This window comes from Oryx dammah, unplaced genomic scaffold (assembly GCF_014754425.2).
Source record: "Oryx dammah isolate SB20612 unplaced genomic scaffold, SCBI_Odam_1.1 HiC_scaffold_4, whole genome shotgun sequence".
Taxonomy (NCBI): domain Eukaryota; kingdom Metazoa; phylum Chordata; class Mammalia; order Artiodactyla; family Bovidae; genus Oryx; species Oryx dammah.
Genome location: NW_024070188.1, coordinates 53,866,786 through 53,893,756, shown reverse-complemented (window position 1 = coordinate 53,893,756; position 26,971 = coordinate 53,866,786). Strand labels below are relative to the sequence as shown.

At 36.4% G+C, this 26,971-nt stretch overlaps 1 protein-coding gene across 5 annotated transcripts in view; it reads left to right on the top strand.

The window, feature by feature from the left end:
• PTPRK (protein tyrosine phosphatase receptor type K) overlaps positions 1–26,971 on the top strand; it is a 598,135-nt gene that overhangs the window by 120,101 nt on the left and 451,063 nt on the right. For all 5 annotated transcript variants that reach the window (XM_040238871.1, XM_040238869.1, XM_040238870.1 and 2 more), the window contains exon 2: positions 21,277–21,399. In XM_040238871.1, coding sequence (XP_040094805.1) covers positions 21,277–21,399 — 123 coding nt within the window. The remainder of the gene's footprint in view (positions 1–21,276; positions 21,400–26,971) is intronic.

Genomic DNA, 26,971 nt, shown 5'->3' with positions numbered 1-26,971 from the left:
CTTTCTGCCATAAGGGTGGTGTCATCTGCATATCTGAGGTTATTGATATTTCTCCCAGCAATCTTGATTCCAGCTTGTGCTTCTTCCAGCTGAGCGTTTCTCATGATGTACTCTGCATAGAAGTTAAATAAGCAGGGTGACAATATACAGCCTTGACGTACTCCTTTTCCTATTTGGAAGCAGTCTGTTGTTCCATGTCCAGTTCTAACTGTTGCTTCTTAACCTGCATATAGGTTTCTCAAGAGGCAGGTCAGGTGGTCTGATATTCCCATCTGTTTTAGAATTGTCCACAGTTTATTGTGATCCACACAGTCAAAGGCTTTGGCATAGTCAATGAAGCAGAAATAGATGTTTTTCTGGAACTCTCTTGCTTTTTCCATGATCCAGCGGATATTCGTGATCTGATCTCTGGTTCCTCTGCCCTTAGTTAGTAAATATCTATTGAATGATGAGAGCATTCTCATTTGTTTTAAATTTTTAAAAATTAGCTTAGAGAATGAAAAGAATAAATGTATAAAATCTTTAAGATATAGGAGTTCATACTAAGGAATTTGAAAAATAGAAAGCTTGTAACCCCACTAGTCTGAAAGAAATATTACAATTTTGGGGGAACCTATCCTTTCCCTCTTTTTTTACATGCATGGCTCTATGCATGCATAGTAGGTATGTTTTTTGTGTATCCATGCATCCTCCTTGCCTTTTAATTCTAAAGGAAAGCCAAGCTATATTGAATCTGTAAACTTGTTAATTGAAAAAAAAATGCCTATCAATTTATAGTTTTATTTTCCCCAATCACTTGCAAAAAAGAAACATCTGTATGCCACTGTAGTAACGGTAGATCTGGGTGTAAACCTCCTTTGGTTCAGACCTTCATCACTGTCACCCAGGCTATTGCAACCAATTCCTCCCATCTTGTCTTTTCCTTTGTGGGTAGCCCTCTACAATCTGTCCATTATCCCCCACCTGTAAGGTAGGTCTTGGGATACTTGGCATGACATACAATGCCAGTCATTACTGAGCACTGGTGACCTCTCCAGCTATTCTCTTAGGATTCTTCTTTAAACGCGATACTCCCCGAAAACAAAGTTAATCCAATTTTAGTCATCCTTTTTTTTGTACCTGCTGTTTTCTTTGTGTGGTGGTCTTCATTCTATGTTCAAAACTTAGTTCATATGTCAGATTTTCTGGGAAGTCTTCGTTAACTGCCTTCCTGAGTATAGTGTTTATTAATCACTCCACTTGCTGTACACATACTGTGTATTTCTCATCCTGTAATTGCTTACTTATTTCTCCAGCTCCCTTTATGGCAGCCACTTTTTTGCCTCTGTATGTCCATTATCTAGTGCAGTACTAGTACTACTGGTACTGAAATCAGTGTTTGTTGATTTTAATTATTTACTGGTGACTGGATTCATTGAGCTCTGATATCACCTAAGACATTATCAGCTCCAAATATTTAATTCCAGTCATCACAGACTTAACATAGCCAAGCTTTTTAAAAACCGTACATATAATAATAAAGTTTTTCATTTTATATTTTTAATTATTTTCAATGGTTTTTATTAAAGCCTTCCTATGTTTCTTATACCTAGCTATATTCACACAGTTTACTGTGATTGAGGGAATAAAGTCGAGTGTCTTATAGGTGGAGACTTAATGTTATTGTAATTGTAACAATTGTTAGATTTTGCCTCATTTTTTCATAATGCTATTTTCTCCAAGGCTCTCCTGCTGCCTCTTGGGTTCAGGTGCAACTCCTTAGCTCAAGTCTGTTCTCTCAGAAGAGAAGGGGACTTGACAACTGGAAATTATCCTCAAGAGTCATTGCTGCCAAAGTGGTTTGTGAGAGTGATTTGTGAAAAGAATGTGTTTTTTTTTTTTTCCCCCTTCACTACTGTACATATCAAATGGAGCCTTTTTTTTTTTTTTTACTACTGACATATGAGTGCAGTTTTTTGTGTTTATTAAAATAGTAAACCGTTATTTATTAAAAGGAAAAACTTTTTAACATTGTGGTAATTGTCTTGTGCCCTTGGGCATTAAGCACAATTTTTTCTTTTTATATGATGCCTCATCCAGGTTTTTCTCAAGATTCAAAAGAAAAATTCTTAGAGAAAAACTTCCTTTGCTTTTATTTTTCACGTAGCAGCTTTGGCGTTGGAGAATTCTAAGGCTGTTGAGGAGATTTGGAAGATGACATGCAGAGAATAGCTCTTCCAGGTTCTGCTGACCCTTGAATCGTGTGAGCAAGTGAGCAGAGGTTAAAGAAATGTTATCAAAGAAAAAGCAAAATTACCTGCTTCAGTAACACCTAAGCCCGACTGTGTGCTTATGAACAGTTCTTGCGGTTTCCTCGTTCTGCTGTATGCCATCAGGACTACAGTTGCTTTTGTTTTCCACATGGATTGAAGGATATACAAGCTTTTGAATGGAGGAAAAACAGGTTTTAATTTACCAGTTAGTAGTTATATGACCTGGGCCAAATTGAATTGTTCTGTATCTCAGTTTTCTGAACTAAGAAAACTGAAAAAAAAGAAAGGAAAATGGCTAAAAGTTAATAGGTCCCTAAAGGAAGCAGAAACCACAGTAACTGAGATTCTAATGCCCTTGGGTCACTACTTGGGAAAAAAAAGAAACTGGTTCCATTCAGTTTTCTCTTCTAAAAAAGAGAACATTTTCATTGACTCTATTTTTAAATATTAAATGACATTAAATATTCATATTAAATGAAAAACAAGGAAGTTAATGTTTGTAAATATTAAGTTAAATAATATAAAATTAAAAACCTGTAAATTTTAGAATAGTGGTACTTATAGGATTTGACACATAATATGTGAATTTACAAAAAATACTTAGGTTTCTTTCTTTTTTCAAAATGTGATCCTTTTTAGAGCAGTTTTGTTTTTCATTTTCTAAGCCACGTTTAGAAATGCTTGCAGATGACTTTATTACATTAGGTCAGCTGGACAGAGCCATCAGCTGGACAGAGCAATGAAGAACTACTCTCCTCTAGAAGAGAAAGTTTTGAAAATAAGTTATAGCAAAGCAAAGCAAAGCAATCCAACTTCTTTTTTGATTCATTTTTTTTTAAACTAGGTGAATGATATATAATATAGCTATGTAAAAAATCTTTTACTCTGAGGAAATTTCATTTGTGCACACTAGCTAAGAAAAAAAATTAGAAAGTTAAATTGGCAGATGAAGGCAAGCTGAATAATAAACATTGCAGGATGGTATGTAATAGAGAAAAAAGAATTGCTTCACAAGGAGAAAGGGGACCTAGGATAGAGACTCTCTTTCATCATTTACTGAGTCTGGGAAAGTCAATTAACCTTAGAGAGTCCCCAGTGTAAAAGGAAGCTGAGTGACCTTTCCTACCTAGAGATAGGGGTCCAATTCAATTAAAATATTGATACTGCTTTTCTTTCTTATATTTATATACTTGGAGAAAATGGAGTGTTTTTCTGTGGGCTTTCATTTCATATAATATTACAAATATATTTAGTACAGATAGGCTTGTTCCTTAGAATTTGGGAAATATCAAATAGAATGTTTTTCTCCATGTGCAGTTTCTTTTAAAGGCTGAATGGATCTAGTTTCTTTTTTTTCCCAAGTTAAGACCCATGGGTCACTAGAATCTCAGTACTCTAGTTTCTGCTTCCTTTAAGGACCTATTGACTTTTATTAGTCTTTTTATTTTGTTTTTTTGGATCAGGGTTTTAAGGTCAATTCAATAGGATAGAAAGACAAAAATTGAGAAATAAACATCATTTTGAATATGAAAAAGTCAACAGAAATGAAGCTTTGTTTTGGAAAGTTGGTTCCGTAGGGCAGTCCTCATACAGTGATCATTAAAGGCTCAGCTTCACTTGTATCCACCTATAGACGTCCTACCTTCACTAAATTGTAGTCTAGGTTAAACAAAAAGTAACCTATGCTTAAATGATCCTTAAAGCCTTTTCCAATTCTGAAGTCTAATGGTTCTGTTACACACAATAGGGTGTTGTCTTTGCAAAGATGAAATTCCTCAAATGTGTCATATCATTCCATCTGAATTGTCAAGTGAGTTCAAAGCCATCTTGATGCAATACTGTTGATACCACAGAGGTCCTGTCTTGAGATGAAGGGTGTGAAAATATCCAAGCATATGCTGAGGCCAACTGTCCTGAGACTCTAGAGGACATTCCTGTACTGGGTGGAGAATTGTGCTCAATGGGCTTGAGGGTCTTTTGCAACTCCATAGATGTTCAAATTTTTTCATTTTAAATAAATGAACATTTAAAGTGGATCCCTGCATTCTCCTAGAAAACTAGGGTGGACTTCATTGAGCTAAGGGGCAAATTAATGTTTTTTTTAATACACTGGTCTGAGCAGCACTCTATGCTGATAGACACTTGGCAGATAACCCTGATATTTAGTTTGTCTGTCTTTATGGGATTGCTTTGAGCTCTATTAGGAGTCAGGTTAGAATGTCACTGCCTTGTCCTGCTTCAGTGGTGTGTAGACGGGCTTAAATACAGTCACCATCTTCAAATTGTTGGTTCTAGTAAATTAAATGCCCTCTCCTACTGAGGAAATACATGGGTTGTAGATGCCGAAATAAACTGGGTTAAAAATATTTATTACACAAAGGAGATGCTAACTGAGAGGCACGTATCCTTGCTCTCCCAACAATTTCTCACTTGTAAATGGCATCTCTGAAGGGACTCCCAAATTCCTAGTGCCGGCATGGAGAGTAGACAGCTGAGTCACAGCTGCTAAAATCAGACGATGCCTCTGTCCCCCTCTCCAAGGGAAGAAATCAAGAAAGAGATGAAAGAGAACTTGTGCCAATATCTTACTTAAAATTCACTGGTTTGAGAAGTCTATATGATTCTTAGGCTGAGAGGAAGCCATACCTTGAATAAATGGGAGTGTTTGGAACATGAAATCTGCTTTTCCTAAGGGACCTCTTGTAATTGGTCATAGTTTGTGCAAAAATGTATCTCATTTCTCCAGAGATCTTTCCTGTGTTTGTGGGAATGCCTGTGGTAGCTGGCCCATGGCTTATGGCTGCTTGTTTAGTTTGCATTCACCTTGCTTGCTTGTTGGCTTTTCTCAAGTTTAACGCCACTCTTCCCTTTGAAAAGCTTATTCCCATCCCTTTGAGGAAAGCTCAGAAATGCCAATTTTGTTTGGATTTGGATCCTGGATTGGTGCTTTACTAGCAATGTGACCTTGAACAAATTGCCTAAGCTCAGATAAACTAAACTTATGTTAATTTCTTCATCTTTAAAATGGAAGTAATTTTTTTTTTTTTTTAGTTGCTCAGTTGTGTCCAACTCTTTGCAACCCCATGGTCTATCCATGGAATTCTCTATTCAAGAATAAAATGGAAGTAATGTTAGTATCCACTTTTTTTTTTAGGTTGCTATGAGGATTAAATGAATTACTTCATGTAAAGCGTTGAGAACAGTACCTCAACCACAGTAACCACTCAGCCTTTGTTAGCTGCAATTACTGCATTGCTATTGCTGCAGTTTTCATCTCTACTATAGTCACATCTCTTTCTTTTCCTACTTCTGACACTTTTATACTTCTGTTGCTGCTACTTTTACCCCGTACCTAAAGAATATCCCCTTTTGAAAATAGCACTGAAGATGAGTACAGGGAGATACTAATCTACCAAAAAATTTAACACTCTAGCTAGAGGAAGAGTGGTAACAAATCAACATCTGTTCACCATCACCATTATAAACATTGTTTTAGAAATTCCTGTGAGTTTAAATAATTATACATACACTTACACACATAGGAGAACAAATGTAGCATTATATCGACATTATGAATGTAGGCTTTGGCTTCCTCAGTGGCTCAGTTGGTATAGGATCTGCCTGTAATGCAAGAGACCCTGATTCGATCCCTGGGTCAGGAAGATCCTCTGGAGAAGGAAATGGCAACCCACTCCAGTATTCTTGTCTGGGAAATCCCACAGTCAGAGGAGCCTGGAGGGCTACAGCCATAGTCCATGGGGTGAAAGAGTTGGACACAACTTAGATAGCATCACCAACTCAATGGGCATGAATTTGAGCAAACTCTGGGAGATAGTGAGGAACAGGGAAGCCTGGCGTGTTGCAGTCCAAACACCAATGATACTTTGAAGTCCTGGTACCATGAATCGGAACGTTATTTTATTTACAGCATTAGCAAAATGGCCAGGTACCGTAAATTTTAGGAAACTAGTAGCTATCCTAAATCTTCAGTTCAGTTCAGTTCAGTTCCCTCAGTTGTGTCCGACTCTTTGCAACCCCATGAATGGCAGCACGCCAGGTCTCTCTGTCCATCACCAACTCCCGGAGATCACTCAAACTCATGTCCATCGAGTCGGTGATGCCACCCAGCCATCTCATCCTCTTTTGTCCCCTTTTCCTCCTGCCCCCAATCCCTCCCAGCATCAGAGTCTTTTCCAATGAGTCAACTCTTCACATGAGGTGGCCAAAGTATTGGAGTTTCAGCTTTAGCATCATTCCTTCCAAAGAACACCCAGGACTGATCTTCTTTAGAATGGACTGGTTGGATCTCACTTGCAGTCCAAGGAACTCTCAAGAGTCTTCTCCAGCACCACAGTTCAAAAGCATCAATTCTTCGGCACTCAGCTTTCTTCACAGTCCAACTATCACATCCATACATGACCGCTGGAAAAACCGTAGCCTTGACTAGATGGACCTTTGTTGGCAAAGTAATGTCTCTGCTTTTGAATGTGCCATCTAGGTTGGTCATAACTTTCCTTCCAAGGAGTAAGCGTCTTTTAATTTCGTGGCTGCAATCACCATCTGCAGTGATTTTGGAGCCCCAAATCTTAGCAATATGATAATAAAATATAGTGTGGGAAAGCCTAGAAAGAAATATACACCAAAATGTTTGCACTGATTCTTTCTGGTTGGTAGGAATATGTGTGAGTTTTTAATTTAAAAAAAAAACCCCAAACAAAAAACTGATGTGTATTAGTGCTTACTATGTGTTGTGAAGGCTTCCCTGGTGGCTCAGCAGCAAAGAATCTACCTGCAGTGCAGGAGACACAGTTTCTATCCCTGGTTGAGAAGAACCCCTGGAGGAGGGCATGGCAACCCACTCCAGTATTCTTGCCTGGAGTATCCTCATGGACAGAGGAGCCTGGCAGGCTATAGTCCCCTGGGTCACAAAGAGTCAGACGTAACTGTCGTGACTTAACATGCATGCACGAATGTGCTGTGAACTGTGTTAAATATTTTATTTCATGTTAACAATAACTGTTGGCTATACACTTTGTTTGTATTCTTATCAAATATTTTCATTAATCCCTTCTGAGATCCATAAAGCCTTTCTGAGTTTGTGAATTCTAATGCATCTAAAGATTGCAATTGCAAAAATGCATATCAAATCGTGCATATAGTAATTTCCTGTTACTTATATCTGCTTGAAGCTATCAATATGTAGAGAATAGTTTTGATCATAGGATTGAAATGAAGCTGCTCTCAATTTTGGAGTGGAAACTTGAACAGTCTCCACCTTTCTCTGTAAGAAAATACATGTTTATATATTCTGGTGTATAATGTATACAATCATGTTGACTGGTTTAGGTCTGACTTTTCTCCATGGTAACATTGAGCTTTGAGGAGAAAAAAGATATGCCTGACATCCTGGGTCCTTAGAGAGATTTACTTTGTGTCTTAAATGTTTGAGAAGAGGAGTGTGTTCATTGGTTTTCTTTGGAGGCTGTGGTTGTTATTGTGATTATAAATTTAAGTCTGGGAAGAAAGTTTTACCACTGAAGTCTCAGCCAAGTTGGTGATTGGGCAGGAAGTCAGCTCTCCTGCCTTCAATTACTTACTCTGCAGTTCCCTTCCCCTGCGACTTCTACATCAGTGTTTTATAGTACTATAAAATTTTATTCTTTGACTCACACAATTCTCACTTCACCCTTGGAGGTGTAATTAATGCCATTGGGTCAGATTCAGCAGTCTTTCACTCACTGAGCTTTTGTGGTCTTTAAAGAAATCAAAGATAATCCAGTTCAAGACTGCATTTGTAGACATTGCTGCAGCCTGGGGCAAGGCTACATGCCAAGTCACTAGCTATTAATGACTTTTAATGTTTTGGTAGAAATAATTTTTCTTGAAAACATGGCTGTGTTATAGCCAATATCTCCACAGCAAAAACAAGTGTTTTGTTCTGTGTTTACAAGATGCTTCAAATACATGAAAAGCACATTGCAGTATGCAACCTAGCCAATCCCTTTTATGAACTACTGAAGGGAGAGTAAGGATGGGATGCAGAATCTTGTAAATGGATTATGCTCATCTTGTGGGGGGAAACTTGGTTGTAGATATGATCACAGCAAGGAGGAAGATTCCTTGTCTCATACATTTCCCTTTAGATGTGGCAGTTAACAGGTTAGAGGTTAAAACTTGTTGATCAAGAATCTGAATGCTTCTTACTTGTGTTAAAACCTCCTGTGTATATATCTGGGCAATTCTTACAGTGATACAACTTCATATGATACATGGTATCATGGATGGTTGGCCACTTGATATGACTTTGCCACTTAGATTGAGTAGGGTACAGATTCCACAATTATATCCATCTAGGCCTCACCTTAGTGGTCTCTGCCCCCTGCACCCCTCAGCTCTTCCTTTGGACTTTCAAGCTCTTAGTCTTTAGTACAGCTCCCCCACTTCCACTCCTCCCCAAAGTTGCTTCTGTTTCTTCCCCAAGAGATGCTTTCATTCCTCTGAGTCTCTGTCACACAGTTTCTGTAGCCCAACAGTCTTCTCCCTGTTACAACTCACTCTATGGAGCATTTCCTGAAAGAATTGTAGTTAAATACACCTACTTGGAGTATCAGCTGATTGCTTGCTATAAACCATGATTGTCATGCCTCAGTTCCTCCAGCTCTACTTCTCCATGCATCATCTTGGTTTAACTAGAATACATGTTAACATCTAACTTGTAGACTAATATTAAACACAAAATTGAGAGATAAGAGCAGGGGTTCGAAACGTACTTGCAGTTGGAAGATATTTTCCTATTTCTTCTAATAGTGTGATTTTACCAGTTGGTTGAATTATATTCCACTAGTTAAAGATGCTGTTTCTTGAAATAGATTTTATTTTACTAATATCAGATTATTAGAAGAATATAATAAAAGTAATAGCCAAATAGTTATAATCCAAGCATTTCATATGGAAATACTTATATGTCTGCATTCTCTGACAAAGTTATCAACCCATCCTTTGAAGATAAAGTAGCATCAAAAATGCTTTTGACATGTTTAGCTCTCGATTACGTTGTAATCGGCTTTGCATTCTGGTTGTACCTTCAGGTGAGGCCTGAACTTACTAAAGTGATAAGTGGAAAGGAACTATGTTTTATTATTAGATGTCAGGAGAATACTAGGAAGTTATACTCAAAGCTATTCTTTTAGATAATTTTATTTTGGACTGACTTACAATGCTATTGCTGCAATCAATCTTATCCTGAATGGTTTATCATAAACTGTTGCTTCTTATAAGCAGTTTTTCTTTGTTTTCCCAATCTGGATAAATAGCCAGTTGAAAGAACTGATGGCCATGGCAGAATACTTTTATATCCTTCATTGCCTATGACCCCAGTTCTTCTTTCCATTTGTCCACTGATTCAACATTTTTTTTTTACCTCTATCTTTGCCTCTTTTTATTGTCTTAACATTTGCCAAATAATTGCTAGATTCTGTATTGCCTCTTAAAATATACTTTGTCTTTATCTTCATAAGTTGATAGTGTTGAACATTTATGATTTTCATGTGAATTAAGTAATAAACTACCTTACTAGTGCTCATTAGTTAAAGTTTCTGGTTTTAGTTGTGAATAATTTTTCTGTAAATGCCCTCCAAATTTGAAGGTAATCTTTATTGTCTTTGGATGTTATTGAAAAGACCCATACATAATTTGTTTTCACTCTTTTGGAAGTTGGTTACCCTAGCTTGTTTTGATATTATAGAACTCAGGTGAAAGTGAAAGTGAAGTCTTTCAGTCATGTCCGACTCTTTGCGACCCAGTGGACTGTAGCCCACCAGGTTCCTCCGTCTATGGGTTTCTCCAGGCAAGAATACTGGAGTGGGTTGCCATTTCCTTCTCCAGGGGAATCTTCCCGACCCAGGGATCAAACCCAGGTCTCTCACATTGCAGGAAGACGCTTTAACCTGTGAGCCACCAGGGAAGCTCCCTTAGAACTCAGGAGGACTGCACATATGTGAATATTTTTGTAGGGTAGATTTCAAGAAGTGTTATTGCTGAATTGAAAGGCAAGTGATTAAAAACCAAATTACAGCCCCCTTCCCACACCAAAAAAGTGCCATTTGCCCTCCTATTTTTAATGCATGTAATGTCAACACAGAGAAGCCTGGTGGGGCTATAATCCATGGGGTAGCAAGAGTTGGACATGACTTAGCAACTAAACCACCACCACCAAGTATTATTAATCCTTTAAGATTTTGCAGATGATATGGAGAAAAAGTTCTCAGTTTTGTTGCAATTTGCCTTTACTCAAATAGTGAGGATGGCAAACTTTTCTTAAGTTTCCTGAGACATTGATTAGGGGCAATTTGTTTTTATGAATTATTTGCGAGGATAACCATGTCCTTGTCCCCTTTACATTGTAACAATGTCTTTTATTTTATCTATTTTTAGAGCTTTGACAATTTCAAAATACAAGCTATGGCTTGAGGTGAGAAGTGAGGCAGTAAAGCTGTCCTCCTGCACAGCAGATACCAGACTTCAGATGCTATCTCCATACTGTCACTGCTTTTAATCTGTTATTCAAATCTGTATGCCAGCTCTTCACCCCCTCATATTTGAAAATAAAAATTTTCCAGATTTTTTATGGTTCATTCTGAAGAAGTGTGTTTGCTTTTTATTTGTAAACTGTATAGTTCAATGGTCATTTACAGTTTAAAGTTGGTCATTGCATTTTAGAGCAAAAACTGGAGGGAAAATTAAATATGTTAAGTAAATGAGATATAATGCTTCAGTCAATCATGTGAATTTGATGAGACAAGGATATTTCAGGTCTGTAGGTATTTTTATACCTACTATTCTTAGAAGCCAAGAGCCCCTAATACAAATGGAGTCTGCAACAAAAGTTAACTTCCCTGTATGAAATTATTCTTCCAGGTCCTTTCTGTACTGAAGCATTTTTTTATATTTTTGAATTTCATCTGAACTTCTAATATAGGCAGAGTCAACATCTTTAAAATATTTTTATTACGTAAGAATAGTTGAATTGTGGTAGTTTACATTTTAGAAGTTCTACTAGGGTAGAATCAGTGGTGGTATGAATTTTTGACATATAATGGAAATTTTTTTTTTTATCATATAAGCTGCTTTATCTTTTTTACAAAGGCCCAGAAATGATAGGATATTGTTGTAAGCTTGTCTGTTTTCTAATCCTTCAAATTTTGGTCATGTTACTTTAAAAGTATCCTGTAAATATAAAACAATAACAGGAATCTCAGATGTTTTCCTTACTGAAAACCCTAACTTAATGATGCCTTAAATGTGTATAGCATGTGAATTTACTAGTCACAGGATATTGTGGAGAGATTTTCAAAATTAATTGGCACAGTATTCCTATGTAGTAGTTGGAAGTAGAAGCCAAATTGGCTTTTTTTTTTTTTTTTTTAATTGAAATGAGAGAATAAGGATACAGGCAGGCCTGAATCTCACTTGGTAAAGCCCTGTGTAAAAACCTTATTCATCGTTCTCCCAATTATGACTCTCTTCATTAGGTTAGAGCGCTATTGACTTACACGTTGTTTAAATGTCTGTGTTGAGCATTGGTTTTTGCTGGTTGAGAGATCTTTACTTTATGTGGTGATTCCTCTAAATGGTTACCATATGCACTGTCCTGAGAAACAAAATTTGAGCAGAGAGATTCATTGTAATACAGGCCTCAACACTGACTTGGTCAGAAGTTGATATATTTAAAGGCTAGTAAAAGTCTCAGCAAAACATTGTTTCAAGCCCAGATTGCTTCCTTTATGGGAAAGGGGCAGAGATCTCTGACAACAAGGTTTCTTAACATCACTCAGTATTGATATAAAGATTGCTTGTGTTTGGGTGAGTGGCTTATTTGCTGGGAACCTGGTAAAAGGCCAGACTGACTGTTTATATGGTTCTTAGAATGAGGGAACTGGTTAATACATCTGAAATCAGTAATTAACATACTGACTGAAGTGATGATACCCAGCTTTTTAAAATTCTAAATAAAGGAAATGGCAGAAAGAACCATAAGTCTTTACTCCTTAGAATGTTTTAAGAATGATGGAAAATCCAACATTCACTTGTATAACTTCTCTAGTACACCAAGTCTAGAAACATTTCAGTAGTTAAAGGGCTTCATATTAATGAAAAAGAAATTTTTCTTTTTACTTTCAGGATGCATTTTAATTACTAAATTAGTTGGTTATCTTTTCTTCAAAGTTTATTTCTGCCTTACACAACTGAATTGTTAAACTTCTTCAACTGAGAATGTTTAAGATTCCTTTGCCAATATGATAAAAAATTTAATTCAAAGCCATAAGGCAGATCTTTGCTCGTCCTCTAGAAGGTTGGATTATGGAATTCTGTTTTACATGGCTTCAGCATTTTGCAGAACTCCCTTCATAAATGAAAAATGATCCATCACCCATCATGCTTGAGCTGAGTCAGGAGCCACTGTTGAAATAAGCCAGAATGTCTGATATGGGTGAAGTGTAGCCTACCAGGAATCCCTCCATGAGAAACAAAACAAAGAAATGTTTAAATGTGAGCTTGGATGGTTTCCAGTTTTACCAAAGTGTAACTGTGGCTTCAGTTGTGAATTGTATTTTTCAGTACATTTACTCTCTATTACGTTGTTCACTGAGTTTGTCTAGATTGTGTATCTAACGCTAAACAAAAAAAGATGAGATTTTACTGGGATAGAAAAATTTTTACTGGATAAAAAATAGGAGAAGAAACTTGGGTAAATACATTAACATGCTTTGCAAAAATACCTGGTTTCTTACCCTAGGATTCTTGAAAGGGCTACTGCAAAAATTGCCAGAACAAATTGCTTTTGATTTGTTTTAATGTTTTTAAAGAAGAAAAGTCACTTGTTTATACATGTTTTAGGGAAGACGAGGTGAAAGTGAAGATTGCTAAGCAAGAGTGATAGGATAGTATCATATACTTTCTCAGCCTTCAGTCGCCGTATTGAAATAAAATTCTTTGCTGAAGTTACTAGTTAATCAGACTTCTCTGATAGCTCAGTTGATAAAGAATCTGCCTGCAATGCAGGAGACCTCGGTTCAATTCCTGTGTCAGAAAGATCCACTGGGGAAGGGATAGGCTACTCACTCCAGTATTGTTGGGCTTCCCTTGTGGCTCAGCTGGTAACGAATCCACCTGCAATGTGGGAGACCTGGGTTCAATCCCTGGGCTGGGAAGATCCCCTGGAGAAGGGAAAGTTTACCCACTCCAGTATTCTTGCCTGGAGAATTCCATGGACAGAGGACACCACTGAGCAACTAACACTAATAAGATATCTTTCCTATTGCTAGCATCAAGCCTAAGAGACTTTGATATGTAATGTGTTCAAAGTTTACTACATTTTATCCATAAAGGTTGCAGCACCGCCACACTGTTACATGGGTAGGAGGGGTAGGTACTGCTCTCTTTGTTGAGTAATGGCTTGAGGTTGGTGCTGAGAATATCTAATGACTCTTCATTTTGAGAAGCCATTTATTTTCATGGTTAAGAGTAAAGAACCTGTATAGTGCCTGGGTTCAAATCCTGACTCTGATATTTACTTGCTTTGTAACCCTGGGCAATTTTATTTTTCTCTACTAAGAGGTACATTTCATTAATATGTTCCTTTTACATTTTAATAAAGCTCTTTTCATCTGTGAAATCATTTCTGTGGCTGTTTAGCATGTAATCATCCATTAGCTCCATAATGAGGTTGGATGAAGTCACATATGTACTGTCAGGGCTGCCCAGATCTCCAAGGCTTATTTTTGGAACTTCAACTTGTACCTGAGACCTGAAAATTAGGAATGAAGACTTGGATTATGCACGTCTGACTTCTGGGTACCCTCCCACAATGGACATGTGCTTGGGTATGTTTGAGACAGAGGACTGCAATCTTGTTTTCTTTTATCTACTTCCTTGATTCACACAATTACTTTTAATTTTATTTAATTTATAGAAAAAGCACCAGACCAGTGATCCATAGGAGGAGATAACAAATGATTGAGTGAATAAATGTATTTGGGCTCACACACATTATGTGTTTAAATATTTGCATGCAGGTATGCATTTGTATGATGGGTCGTAATGTAAAATATATCTCCCTTTGTCATCTTAAAACCTTGAAGCCCAGAAAGGATCTTGAACGTGTTTTCAGCTCTTGCATATTCTCACTTTCTGGTTTAAACCACTGTCCAGCCAGACAGTCTGATTTGCTTTTAGACATAGTACTGTCATTCAGAGCCCATTTCCAGCTTCAGTTTCTTGGCTGCTGCCTACTTGGTATAAGGGAAAGAAAATCAGGTCATATGGAAGTGAGCAGGTCTTTGGAGGAGAAATCAAAGATCCTTGGTTGAAAGCTTTAAACCAGACTGTGTACTATCTGTAATTTTCAAGAATACTTAAGATCAGAGTGATCTAATCCAGGTGTTGATGAACTATGGCCTGCAGGCCAAATCCAGCGTGCCAGCTGTTTTTTAACTTTTTTTTTAAAATTGAGAAAAAACAATTTTTTTTTGGCTGCTTCTTGTGGCATGTGTACTCTTAGTTCCCCTGCCATGGGTTGAACCTGTGCCCCCTGCAGTGGAAACACAGAGTCTTTACTGGACCATCAGGGAAGTCCTGCCACCTGTTTTTGTAATAAAAGTTTTATTTGAATACAACCATACCCGTTTGTTAGGTAGTCTCTGTGGCTGCAGTGACAACAGTTATGTAGTTGTGACAGAAATGATATGGCCTGCATAACCTAAAATATTTATTAATTTGCTTTTGATAGATGAAGTTTGCTGCCTTGATCTAAAGGAAGGTTATTTCCTTACTGAAAACATATCTATGAATATTCAGAGAAAACTGGTTATGGTAATATAATATTTTCTTTATGGGGACTCTCTTTAGTCTTTCTGGGTAAACTGTATAGAAACCATCAGTTTCTTTCTTCTGCTGTTTAATATGTGCATGAGTTTGCCTCTGTATAGCGTATATACAGAATACATTGTTAAGAATGGAACATATAAAAATAAGGGTGCTGTTAAAAAAACTTGTTGAATGTTAGCGGGTTTACATGTATTATCACTAATCCTCATATAACTGTACTGTAACTATTATTATCTTGATTTTATTGGGAAGGAAATTGAAACTCAAAGAAATCAAATAGCAAAGCTGTGTATGTGCTCAGCCATCTCTGCATGCTTCATCTAGAAATGCTGTCTCTTTCTTCTGCTGCATCAGTGACAGTATATGCCAACTTGTTAAATTCCTTGTGTGTGTGTGTGTGTGTGTGTGTGTGTGTGTGTGCGCACTCAGTCATGTTCAGCTCTTTGCGACGTCATAGAGTGTAGCCCGCCAAGGTCCTCCGACCTTGGGACTTTTTCAGGCAGGACTATTGCAGTGGGTCACCATTTCCTTCTCCAGAGGATCTTCCTGACCCGGGGGTGGAACCTGTGTCTCTTGTGTCTCCTGCATTGACAAGCAGATTCTTTACCACTGTGCCACCTGGGAAGCCTTGAGGTTGAGGAGATTTTAATATTGCTTCTCTGCCAAGATGGAGGGAAGTAAAATTGGACTTATTTTTCTATTCTGGTTAATTTAGTCTTATTAAAGGAAGATTATTCGGCTAGTTGGAGTATAGCATTTGCTTCAAAATATAGACAATTTGAATAAAAGTCTTACTAGCTAAATAATCTTGGATTATATATATTATACATATGTTCTTGGCTTGAAGTGGTAATCTAGAGATGAACAATTAGATAATTTATGGGTGTGTTTGAAATGAGTTCTTCACTCATCATTAAGAGTCATTTATATATATCAATAAATGGTGGGCTTGAATTTCCATAAATGTATTTTAAGTTCCTTTTCCTTTATGGGGGAGCTAGGCTGAAATAATATTTTCTTATACTAATTAACTACTAGCAGGGCAAAATATATTTTTTCCTGGATCTGAAGTTATTACCTTTAACCTTTTTTCATAAATTCTCTTGTTTTTCTTCATTAGATCCTCTTTGTTATTGAACCAGAGCAATGTGTTAAGTATAAGTGACTCATACTTATGACCTCAAAGATATTCGTCCTTTGTATCTATTTGGATTTTTTCTTCCTATTTGAATTTCTGTACTTAAATTGAGAACAAGCATTGCTTACCCTTAGATTGGAGATAAACTTCCTAAACACTGATTATGATGTGTCAGTTCTTATTTTGTACCTTCAATATTCCAAGAAGTTGAAAGGGAAAAACAATCTATTGAGATATCCCAGTAGGTTTCAGAGGAAATATGAACTTTATTTAAAAGCATCAATTTTTATGCTTTTCCAATAACCTGTTTTTCTGAAAATAGACAATGTTGCCTCAGATTATAAAGGGAATTACATTTAAGATATTCAGTAACAAATTACTTTTCTGTTCTTCTGAATTTTTTTTTTTTTCCTGTGAAACGTATTGGCTTCTTTGTAATGCATTTTGGGGCTTATACCAGTAAAAATATATTATGGTTTTGATTAGCATAGATAGAGATGATCTATTCAAAGTCAGTTTGATTCAGTATTACATGTGACCTAATGTGACACGTTACCCTTTCTTTGGAGGATAGATTAATTCTTAATGGAGGATAGATTATTTCCTAATGGAGGGTTGATCATTTCAAAGTTGGTGGTCACTTACATGAGCAAATTTGTGTATCACAGTTTAATTCACAATTGGAAAATATTAATTTGTCCATTTTCGAGGGTCATAAGCAACAATATTTACATGCATTTTGCCAACATATTTTATCTAGAACTTTTCCTCTTACTTTTCAGAACCCTGTGTATTCCAATTTAAGAAAATAAAAATTAAAATGGCCTCTATCTTTAGCTAAATGAGGCTTTTTCTTTACAAATAGTAAAGAACCATGAAATAGAATTCTGTATGTTTCTTGAATTTTACTTCAGTCAGAAAATTAAGCCTTCATAGATGCTTTGAACGGGTGAATGTGGAAGGTCATAGCACAATGGCTTTTGAAAAAATGTCCTCCATAAAATGTTCAGAGTTGTCTGGGGGACTACTGACTTTTTATTTTTCTCCAACTCAGCTTGGTTCTAAATTAACCTGACCCTGCGTTTTATGGAAAGTTTTGATATCAGAAAGTATTTGACTTTAATATTCATTCTTTCAGGCTTCCCAGGTGGCTCTAGTGGTAAGTAGCCTGCCTGCCAGTGCAGGAAACATAGGAGGTGCAGGTTCAGTCCTTGAGTCAGGAAGGTCCCCTGGAGGAGGACATGGTGACCCACTCCAGTGTTCTTGCTTGGAGAATCCCATGGACAGAGAAGCTTGGCAGGCTACAGTCCATGAAGTCACACAGAGTCGGACACGACTGAAGCGACTTAGCACACACACTTTGATTCTTTTATGATTTCACAGAAAGGGTCTCTATTTCCATACTGTCTCATAGAGCCATTACCATCTGTTTAAATAAACACTCAAGAATCTCTCTAAATTCTAGACGTTTAGGCAATATAATTTTTGAGATAGGCATATTTTAATTTTTTATATTTTTATATTTAATGTTTCTTAGTACACTTCCTTTCAGTGGGAATGGAAAGAAATTTAGGCAAGTCTAGATTAGCTTGATTTTTATTTTCAGATGAACAGCTTGCAGTGCTCCACAAATGGGTTGTGCCAATGGAAGCAGGCCATTGAGTGACAGATCTGTGCCTTAGCTGGCTGGCTGGCATAGAGGAATTAGCAATCTGTGAAATGGCTCTTCAGAAGTAATTTTCCTCCGAGGGTCGAGGAACTTGCGGTTGTCATTTCACTGAAATGGTTTTGCTTCTACTCGTAGGCCTGTCACCAGCAGCAAACACAAAACCTGAAAATATAAGGTGTTTCCTTGTTCATTTTTCATCCTCTCTGCCTAAGTAACTTTCTTGAACATCATTTCAGTGTTGCCTCCTTTTGTCTAGCTCAGTGAAGCTTTGGATTTGTACGTTAGGTTTTTATTTATGAATTAGAGCCTTGCTAAGATTTCTCTTTTAAATAGGTCATAATACTGTATATAAAAATGTCTTAAACAGAGGGACATGTGTATAGAAGACTGTGTATTAAAGAAGACTGTTTTTAGTCTAGTGAGCCTTAAAGGTAAACTAAGGTTATGCAAAGTGGGATTAGCTCTAGTTATATTATCTGCTGCTGTCCTTTGTAAGGTTGAACCAAGTTATCTACAGACATTTTCCCCCGTTACTCTTTAAACTTCACATAGCTTCTGAAGTGTTATTGTTGTTATCATTATTATTAATGTGTCTTGAACTGGATCATACTCCTGGATGAAACTCTTCAATGACTTCATACAATGATAGACTAAACCCTAAATGTTTTACGGTGTCTGAAAATCTCATATTTAGTTTGATTCTTTTTTGTCCCCTGCATGCTTTTCATTCTCATTACGCAGAATTGAGATTCTTCAGCGTCTCGTGTTTCTTTAGATTGGTTATGCCCTTGCTTTTGCTTTTTCTCTAATTTCAGTCCCACTTTCATTCTGGCCTAGCACATCCTTACTCATTTTTATAGGCCTAGCTCCATGAAGCCTTTCAAAACCAACTCAGGTATAGGTAGCCAGTTCATATTTGTCATTGTATTCTTTGTAGCTTTGGTCATACTACTATGATCCCTTGTTGTTGTTGTTTAGTTGCTGTCATGGCCAACTCTTTTCACAACCCCGTGGACTTTAGCCTGCTAGTCTCCTCTGTCCATGGGAATTCCCAGTCAAGAATTCTGGAGTTGGTTGCCATTGCGTTCTCCAGGGAATCTTCCCCACCCAGGAACTGAACTTGCATCTCCTGTTTTGACAGGTGGATTCTTTACCACCAGGCCACCAGGGAAACCCATGATCCCTTGTAACACACTGTTGTCTGTCCATTCCATCCATCAGGCCAGGAATAGTATTTTTGGTATTTCTTATCATCTAGTCCAGTATACTGTATTAGTTCTTAACCTTGAACTTCAAAATTCTTTACAAAAAGATTCATAAACATCTTTTACCAAAGATTAATTCCTATGCTACATATGTGGTGCATAGATATATTGTATTTCTTAGATTAGAACTTATTGTAAATTACAAAATAAAAAATTGTCTTAAAAAAATTCTTTTATCACCCAAGTCAGATGGACCAGGAACTTTTCCTAAGATTCTTGACTAATATGGCAGTGATGTGCAACAAATAACAGGGGCTGACCCACTTATTTTATATAGCTACACTTAGTTGTTATTGCTAATAAGAATCCTGGAGGCTAAAATTAACAATGACCATGAAGGACAGCAATTAAGGCCATTTGTCTTCTAAATGTGCCAATGTAGGTTCCACTGGTAGTTTAAATTTATATATGGAAGTCACTCATACTATTATAATGGGCAGTGAAGGCCCTGAAGGTATGTGTTACAAAGCAATAAGTCATTTTAGGGTCATGATAGCAAATTATATTTTGAGACAAACTTTCCCATTGGTATGGAAAGATTAATTTCCTAACAACCTCTTTACATTGATTAATTTTAAATTAAAAAGTACATCATTTTTCATGACAGCATTTATATAAAGGCTATTTTAGGCATATTTAAATGACAGTATTAAGACTTCAACCTGCTGAAATTTTGTTATTGTAAAGGATTGATGTGGTCATAAGAGTGATTTGAGGATACCCAAGTCATTCCACTTTTGATAAAGGTTGCTCAGGCTATAGTGTGATCTGAACATTTCTGATTTTGCCTTTTTTGCCTATAACACTGGCTTGTCTCTGTCATTGGTGAGAAATATAACTTTTATTCTCAAATTGATAAACTTTTGATGAGGGAAATGAATTCTTCATTTACTGAGAATTTATAGGCCTGAAGTTTAACAGCCCCCCTAGCCTGCTTTTAGTCAGAGAATTCACTGAGTTTCTTCACAAGGATCCCCATGGAAACTAAACAAAAAAGCTACTTGAAAGGAGACAGGTTATTGGTTTTTCTCATTAAATCCACTGCTGGATTTTCATTCGTTCTAATCCATTTTCCTTCAAGATTAGATATATAGGCCAGTTCTGATTTTCACGAATTGAATAAGCAAAATATGTTGTTGTGTGTGCCTGTGTATGCAGTCTGAGATGCAAAAGTAATTATTCTTCTTCTGCCATAAAATTACCCCAGAAAATAAAGCCAGGAAAAATGACTAATGTAAAGGGGAAGGGCCACCTCCATTTTTAAAAAAAGAGGTTATTAAATAAAGTGAAGGTACTGAGAGGGATGATAGGCTTATCTGATCAGTTTTATGCTTCATTCAGTTTTTCCCCACTTTTGTGACATAATTGTGTATGAAAGTAATCTAAATAAAGTATGGAAGTGTGTTTCACTGACCACAAGCACTTTAGACCTTATAAAAGTTTAAGTATTTTGTTTGCTATTATGACTAGATTTCAAAGTGTTTTTTTAAAGCAAGAAATTTGGTAAAACTTAGATGTTGTGGGACTTCCCAGGTAGCTCAGGTGATAAAGAATCTGCCTGCCGGTACAGGAGCCACAGGAGACCTGGGTTCGATCCCTGAGTGGAGAAGATCCCCTGAAGAAGGAAGTGTATACTGGAGGCAACTCACTCCAGTATTCTTGCCTCAAATATTCCATAGACAGAGGAGTCTGTCAGGCTACAGTCCCTGGGGAACTTGCCTTATAAAGACAATTTTCACTCTTTTCCTTCCTTCCCTTTCCCTCAATAAAGCTGTTAAAAATTATTTAGATTCCTGGTGGTTTATATAGTTAAATATATCTTCGGTTATTATTCATATTTAAAAATCTGTGCCTCAGCCTTACTTCTGAGGCTCAAGTCAATCTCTTATTCAAACAAGATACTGATAGAAGTTTCAATGTATGTGAACGTTTAATGAAAGTAGTGATAGATAGAAATACTGTTTACTATTAAATTTATGAGTACCACAATGTACATTGCAATCTAATGTGTTTTCCAGCACATCTACTGTTTAGAATATAACAGTAATTCTTCTTTTCCCCTTTCAGGTGGCTGTACTTTTGATGATGGTCCTGGAGCTTGTGATTACCACCAGGATTTATATGATGACTTTGAATGGGTACATGTTAGTGCTCAAGAACCTCATTATCTGCCACCAGAGATGCCTCAAGGTAAGAGTCATTCTGTTTAATGAGGTTGGAAAAGTCCTTTGGAATATGTAGCATTTTCTTATATTAGGTTATAATATAATAATTTGTTATAACAAACTACTGTGGTCAAACTACTTGACCCCATCAAAGACCCTATATGGATTCTTTGCCTTTTTTTGAATAACTTTATCTAATCCTTTGTTCCTCAAGAAAATTCACTGTAATCTTTGTTATCTCTGACCCCCCAAAAAAGGTAAGTATTAGTGCTTGTTTTCCCGTTTAATAGAAAAGTAAAATAGAAATAAAACTAAAACATAAAAAAAATAAAAAGAACAACATTCAAAATGCTTTCAAAACTGTCTACATTGTGAGATCAGCTCACTTACTACCTTTTCTATTAAATCATAAGATTTGATATAATCAGACCACTTTAATGGCAGAAAGCAAAGAAGAACTAAAGAACATCTTGATGAGGGTGAAGGAGGAGAGTGAAAAAGCTGGCTTAAAACTAAATGGTAAACTACTAAGATCATGGCATCTGGCCCCATTACTTCATGACAAACAGAAGGGGAAAAGGTGGAAGTAGTGACAAATTTCCTCTTCCTGGGCTCTAAAATCACTGCAGATGGTGACTGGAGCCATGAAATCAGAAGACAGCTGCTTCTTGGCAGGAAAGCTATGACAAACCTAGACAATGTGTTGAGAAGCAGAGACATCACTCTACCAACAAAGGTCCATATAGTAAAGGCTTTTCCAGTGGTCGGTTGTGAGAGCTGGACCAAAGAGAAGGCAGAGTACCAAAATTTGAACTGTGATGCTGGAGAAGACTCCTGAGCGTCCCCTGGACACCAAGGAGGTCCAACCGGTCCATCCTAAAGGAAATCAGTCCTAAATATTCATTGAAAAGACTGATGCTGAAGCTGAAACTCCAATATTTTGGTCACCTGATGAGAACAGCTAACTTATTGGAAAAGTCCCTGATGCTGGGAAAGATTGAGAGCAGAAGGAGAAGAGGTTGTCAGAGGATGAGGTGGCTGGATGGCATCACCGAGGCAATGGCCGTGAATGTGGGCAAACTCCGAGAGATGGTGAGGGACAGAGAGGCCTGGTTATGCTGCAGTCCATGGGGTCACAAAGAGTTGGACGCAACTTGGTGACTAAACAATAACAACAACCAGACTGAAGAGAAACTTTCTTGTTTCATGGTAGGGAGAGAGCTTATCTCATGCCATGAGCATGCCACTGGCTCTCAGGAGAGACAGGCTAGACAGAGATGGAGATGGAGAGGACTTTTGTGAGTTGACTGTAGAAAAATAAGGCTGAACCTTGCTTTCTTTACCTTGATCTTGTTACATCCTTTGCATTTTGGTTTTGTGAAATAGTAGTACATCTTCTTATTGTTTAAGCCAGTTCAAATTGTGTTTTCCCTTAATTATTAATAACATAGGATCTTAACATATACATACCATTTTATATACTAGCAGGCTAATATTTGTGCCTTCAGTTCCAGACTAGTTTGGAATGAATGTCAACCTCTGTGTATGTATATTATTAAATTGAAAAATTGAAATTGCAAATAGAAATTTTAAAATACTTTACTAAAGAGAGTAGATTACTTTCCTACTATTTAGAAATAAAATATGAAATATAATTATGTATGATCACATATACAATATACAATATACAGATATTTAATAATGTAATATGTTAATATACTATGCAATAGTACATCATCATTTTATTATATTATCATATGTGTTTGATAAGATGTTTGCCTCTTAGTAGTAATTTAAATTTTAAAATATAGTTTCAGTGTTTTAATCATAATATTATACACTTCTATTTTTCTTACTGTTTTACCCCATGGTGTACTCTTTGAGAGTAGTGTGAATTTAAATCTGCTTTCTACTCTAAATTGTCACTTTTCATGGATGAGTAGACAAATGGATACTTCTGTAGCTGAACTGAGCCATAATTTCCAGAGGAATAAATTGGTATTAGGCAGCTAGTACCCTTTGCTTCTCATATTTGACCATTATGTTGTCAGCAGACTTATTTATTTATTTATTTATTTTCGCATTTTTTATGATTTCCTTTATTTAAATATTAAAGAAACAGGTAAAACAATAAAATAGAAGCCATGATAATGTTTTATTTGGTGTAGTTAATGACTGTAAGGAGGTTTAAAAGAGTTTTCTTAGGGTGCCGCTAATATTTTATGTATGACCTGGGTATTATTTTACCAAGCATGTTCACTTCATGAAAATCCATCCAAGCTATGCTTAAAATTTACTTTTTATTTTTTTAATTTTAATTTTACATTGAAATATAGTTGATACACAATATTGAGTTAATTTCAGGTGTACAACAAAGTGATTTAGTTGTACATACACAAATATCTATTGTTTTTTAGATTCTTTTTCCATATAAGTTAGAATACTGAGTAGAGTTCCCTGTACTGAAGAGTAGGTCTTTGTTAATTATCTATTTTATATTTAGTAATATATATATATATGTTAATCCCAAGCTCCTAATTTACTGCCCCTCCACCCACACACACACACTTTACCCTTTGATAACAGCAAGTTTGTTTTCTGAGGCTGTGAGTCTGTTTTTTATTTTTTTATTTTTTTTATAAATAAGTTCATTTGCAATATTGTTCTTTATATTCCACATATAAGTGACATCATATGTTATTTGTCTTTCTCTGTCTCACTTCACTTAGTATGATAACCTCTAGGTCCATGTACATTGTTGCAAATGGCATTATTTCATTTTTATGGTTGAGTACTATTCCATTGTACATATATACCACATTTTCTTTACCTGTTCATCTCTTGATGAAAATTTAGCGTGGCTATTGTAAATAAGGCTGCAGTGAACATTGGGGGGTGCATGTATCTTTTCGAATTATCGTTTTATCTGGATGTATTTCCAGGAGTGGGATTGCTGGATCAAATGGTCATTCTATTTTTATTTTTTAAAAAAACTCCTTACTGTTCTCCATAGTGGCTGTACCAGTTTGCATTAGTGTATGAGGGTTCCCTTTTCTCTAAACTCTCTCTAGTATTTGTTGTTTGTGGACTTTTTGATGATAGCCATTCTGACTGGTGTGAGGTGATACCTCACAGTAGTTTTGATTTGCATTTCTCTAATTAGCTATGTTGAGCATTTTTTCAGGTGCTTTTTGACAGTTTGTCTTCATTGGAGAAATGTGTATTTAGATCTTCTGCCCATTTTTTATTGGGTTATTTGTTCTAGACTCATTTAGTTGTGTATTGTAGGTTTGTATTTTCCGTCAAAGGTACATAACCTTATTTTCCTGGTACCTTTTAATTAAAGAAACTTTTGTAATATTTTATCTCTGAGGTATATTTAGACTGAATTTTTATATAAAAGTAGAAGGGGTGGGCTGGGATGCACATATTTTGAATGTTTATCATCAGAGAACAATCAGAAAGATGTTGATTTATGGAAATGTTACTATTGTTAATTACCATTGAGGATGGGTAATGAATAGCTGAAGACTTACTGCTCAGATGACCTTGTTGGTTCACCTTTGATGAGCAGCTTAATTGGTGGTTACAGTACAGGATGCTGTGCACAGAAAATGAAAGTGTTTGAAATTCAGCCACATCTTTCAATTAATAGGACATTAAGTAATTAATCATGCAGAGGAGGGAAAAAGGTCATGGCCATTTTATTTTTGCAAATGCAATTTGTATTTGGTTTTTGTAGATGTTGAGAGAAAGTATTTATGTAACTTCTTTTTTTTCTGTTCTCTTTTTATCATCTACACTACTTTTTTTTTTCATTTTCTGTCTGATATTCCTTTAAAATACTCACTGAACATTATTCATAATTTGGAAAAAGGGAGATACTTAGATTTAGCCTATTAAAATTTTATGAATGATCCATTTATTTTAAAATAGACATGTTTATTTTTCTCACTTATTAAAAATGAGAAAACTCAAACATTTAGCAGTCCAAAAGTAAGGCTGAGTCTCTGATGCAAAGTTTTTTTTCCCTTTTGGAACTATTTATAACATTAAAAAAAAATAGAGTACAGTTGATTTCCAATGTTGTGTTAGTTTCAGGTATATAGCAAAGTGAATCAGTTATCCATATTTTGGATTGGCTGAAAAGTTAGTTTTTGGGTGTTTCTGTAAGATGCCTACTTGGCGCACTGGTGAATAATCCACTTGCCAATGCAGGAAACATCCCTGGGTCGGCAAGATCCCCTGGAGGAGGAAATGGCAACCCTCTCCAATATTTTTGCTTGGAAAATTCCATGGACAGGGGAGCCTGGAGGGCTGCAGTCCATGGGGTTGCAAAGAGTCAGACATGTCTTAGCAACTGAGTGTGCATGCTACAGAAAAATCCAAATGAACTTTTTGTCCAACTCAATGTATATACATATACATTCACATATACATATACATGTACATATGGCTTCCCAGGTGGTACTAGTGGTAAAGAACTTGCCTGTCACTGCAGAAGATGTAAAAAGAGATGTGAGTTCGATTCCTAGGTCAGGAAGATCCCCTGGAGGAGGGCACGGTAACCCACTCCAGTATTCTTGTCTGGAGAATGCCATGGACAGAGGAGCCTGGTGGACTATATAGTCAATAGGGTCCCAAAGAGTTGTATACCACTGAAACAATGGTAGTTCGCATGCATGCATGCATACATATACATATATTCCGTCTTTTTTAGGTTCTTTTCCCACCTAGGCCATTATAGAGTACTGATTAGAGTTCCCTGCGCTATACAACTCTTTTATAAATATAATGTATGTATATCAATCCCAGTCTCCCAATTTATCCCTCCTTCTCTTACCCTCTTTGTTTTCTACATCTGTAACTCTGTTTCTGTTTTGATACATAAGTTTATTTGTACCCTTTTTTAGGTTTCAGATATGAACAATATTATATTTGTCTTTCTCTGGCTGAATTCTTCACTCTGTATGATAATCCCTATCTAGGTCCATCCATTGTGCTGCAAACGACACTATTTTGTTTTTATTCACTGAAAAATATTCCATTGAATATGTACCACATCTTCTTTATCCATTCCTCTGTTGACTGATGGGCCTTTAGGTTATTTCCATGCCCTGGCTATACTGCAGTGAACATTGTGGTGCCTGTATCTTTTTAAATTATTATTTTTTCAAGGTATATGCCAAGGAGTGGGATTGCTGGATCATATAGTAGCTTTATTTTATTTTTTTAAGGAACCTCCATATCGTTGTCCATAGTGACTATACCAATTTACATTCCCACCGACAGTGTAGGAGAGTTCCCTTCTTTTCACACCCTCTCCATCATTTATTGCATGTAGATGTATTGATGATGGCCATTCTGACTGGTGTGAGGTAATACCTTATTGCAGTTTTGATTTGAATTTCTCCACTAATTATTGATGTTGAGAATCTTTTCATGTACATTTTAGTCATCTGTATGTCTTCTTTGGAGAAATGTCTATTTAGATCTTCTGGCCATTTTTTTGTTGTTGTTGTCAGATCATTTGTTTTTTAAATATTGAGCTGCATGAGTTGTTTGCACATTTTGGAAATTAATCCCTTGTCAACAAT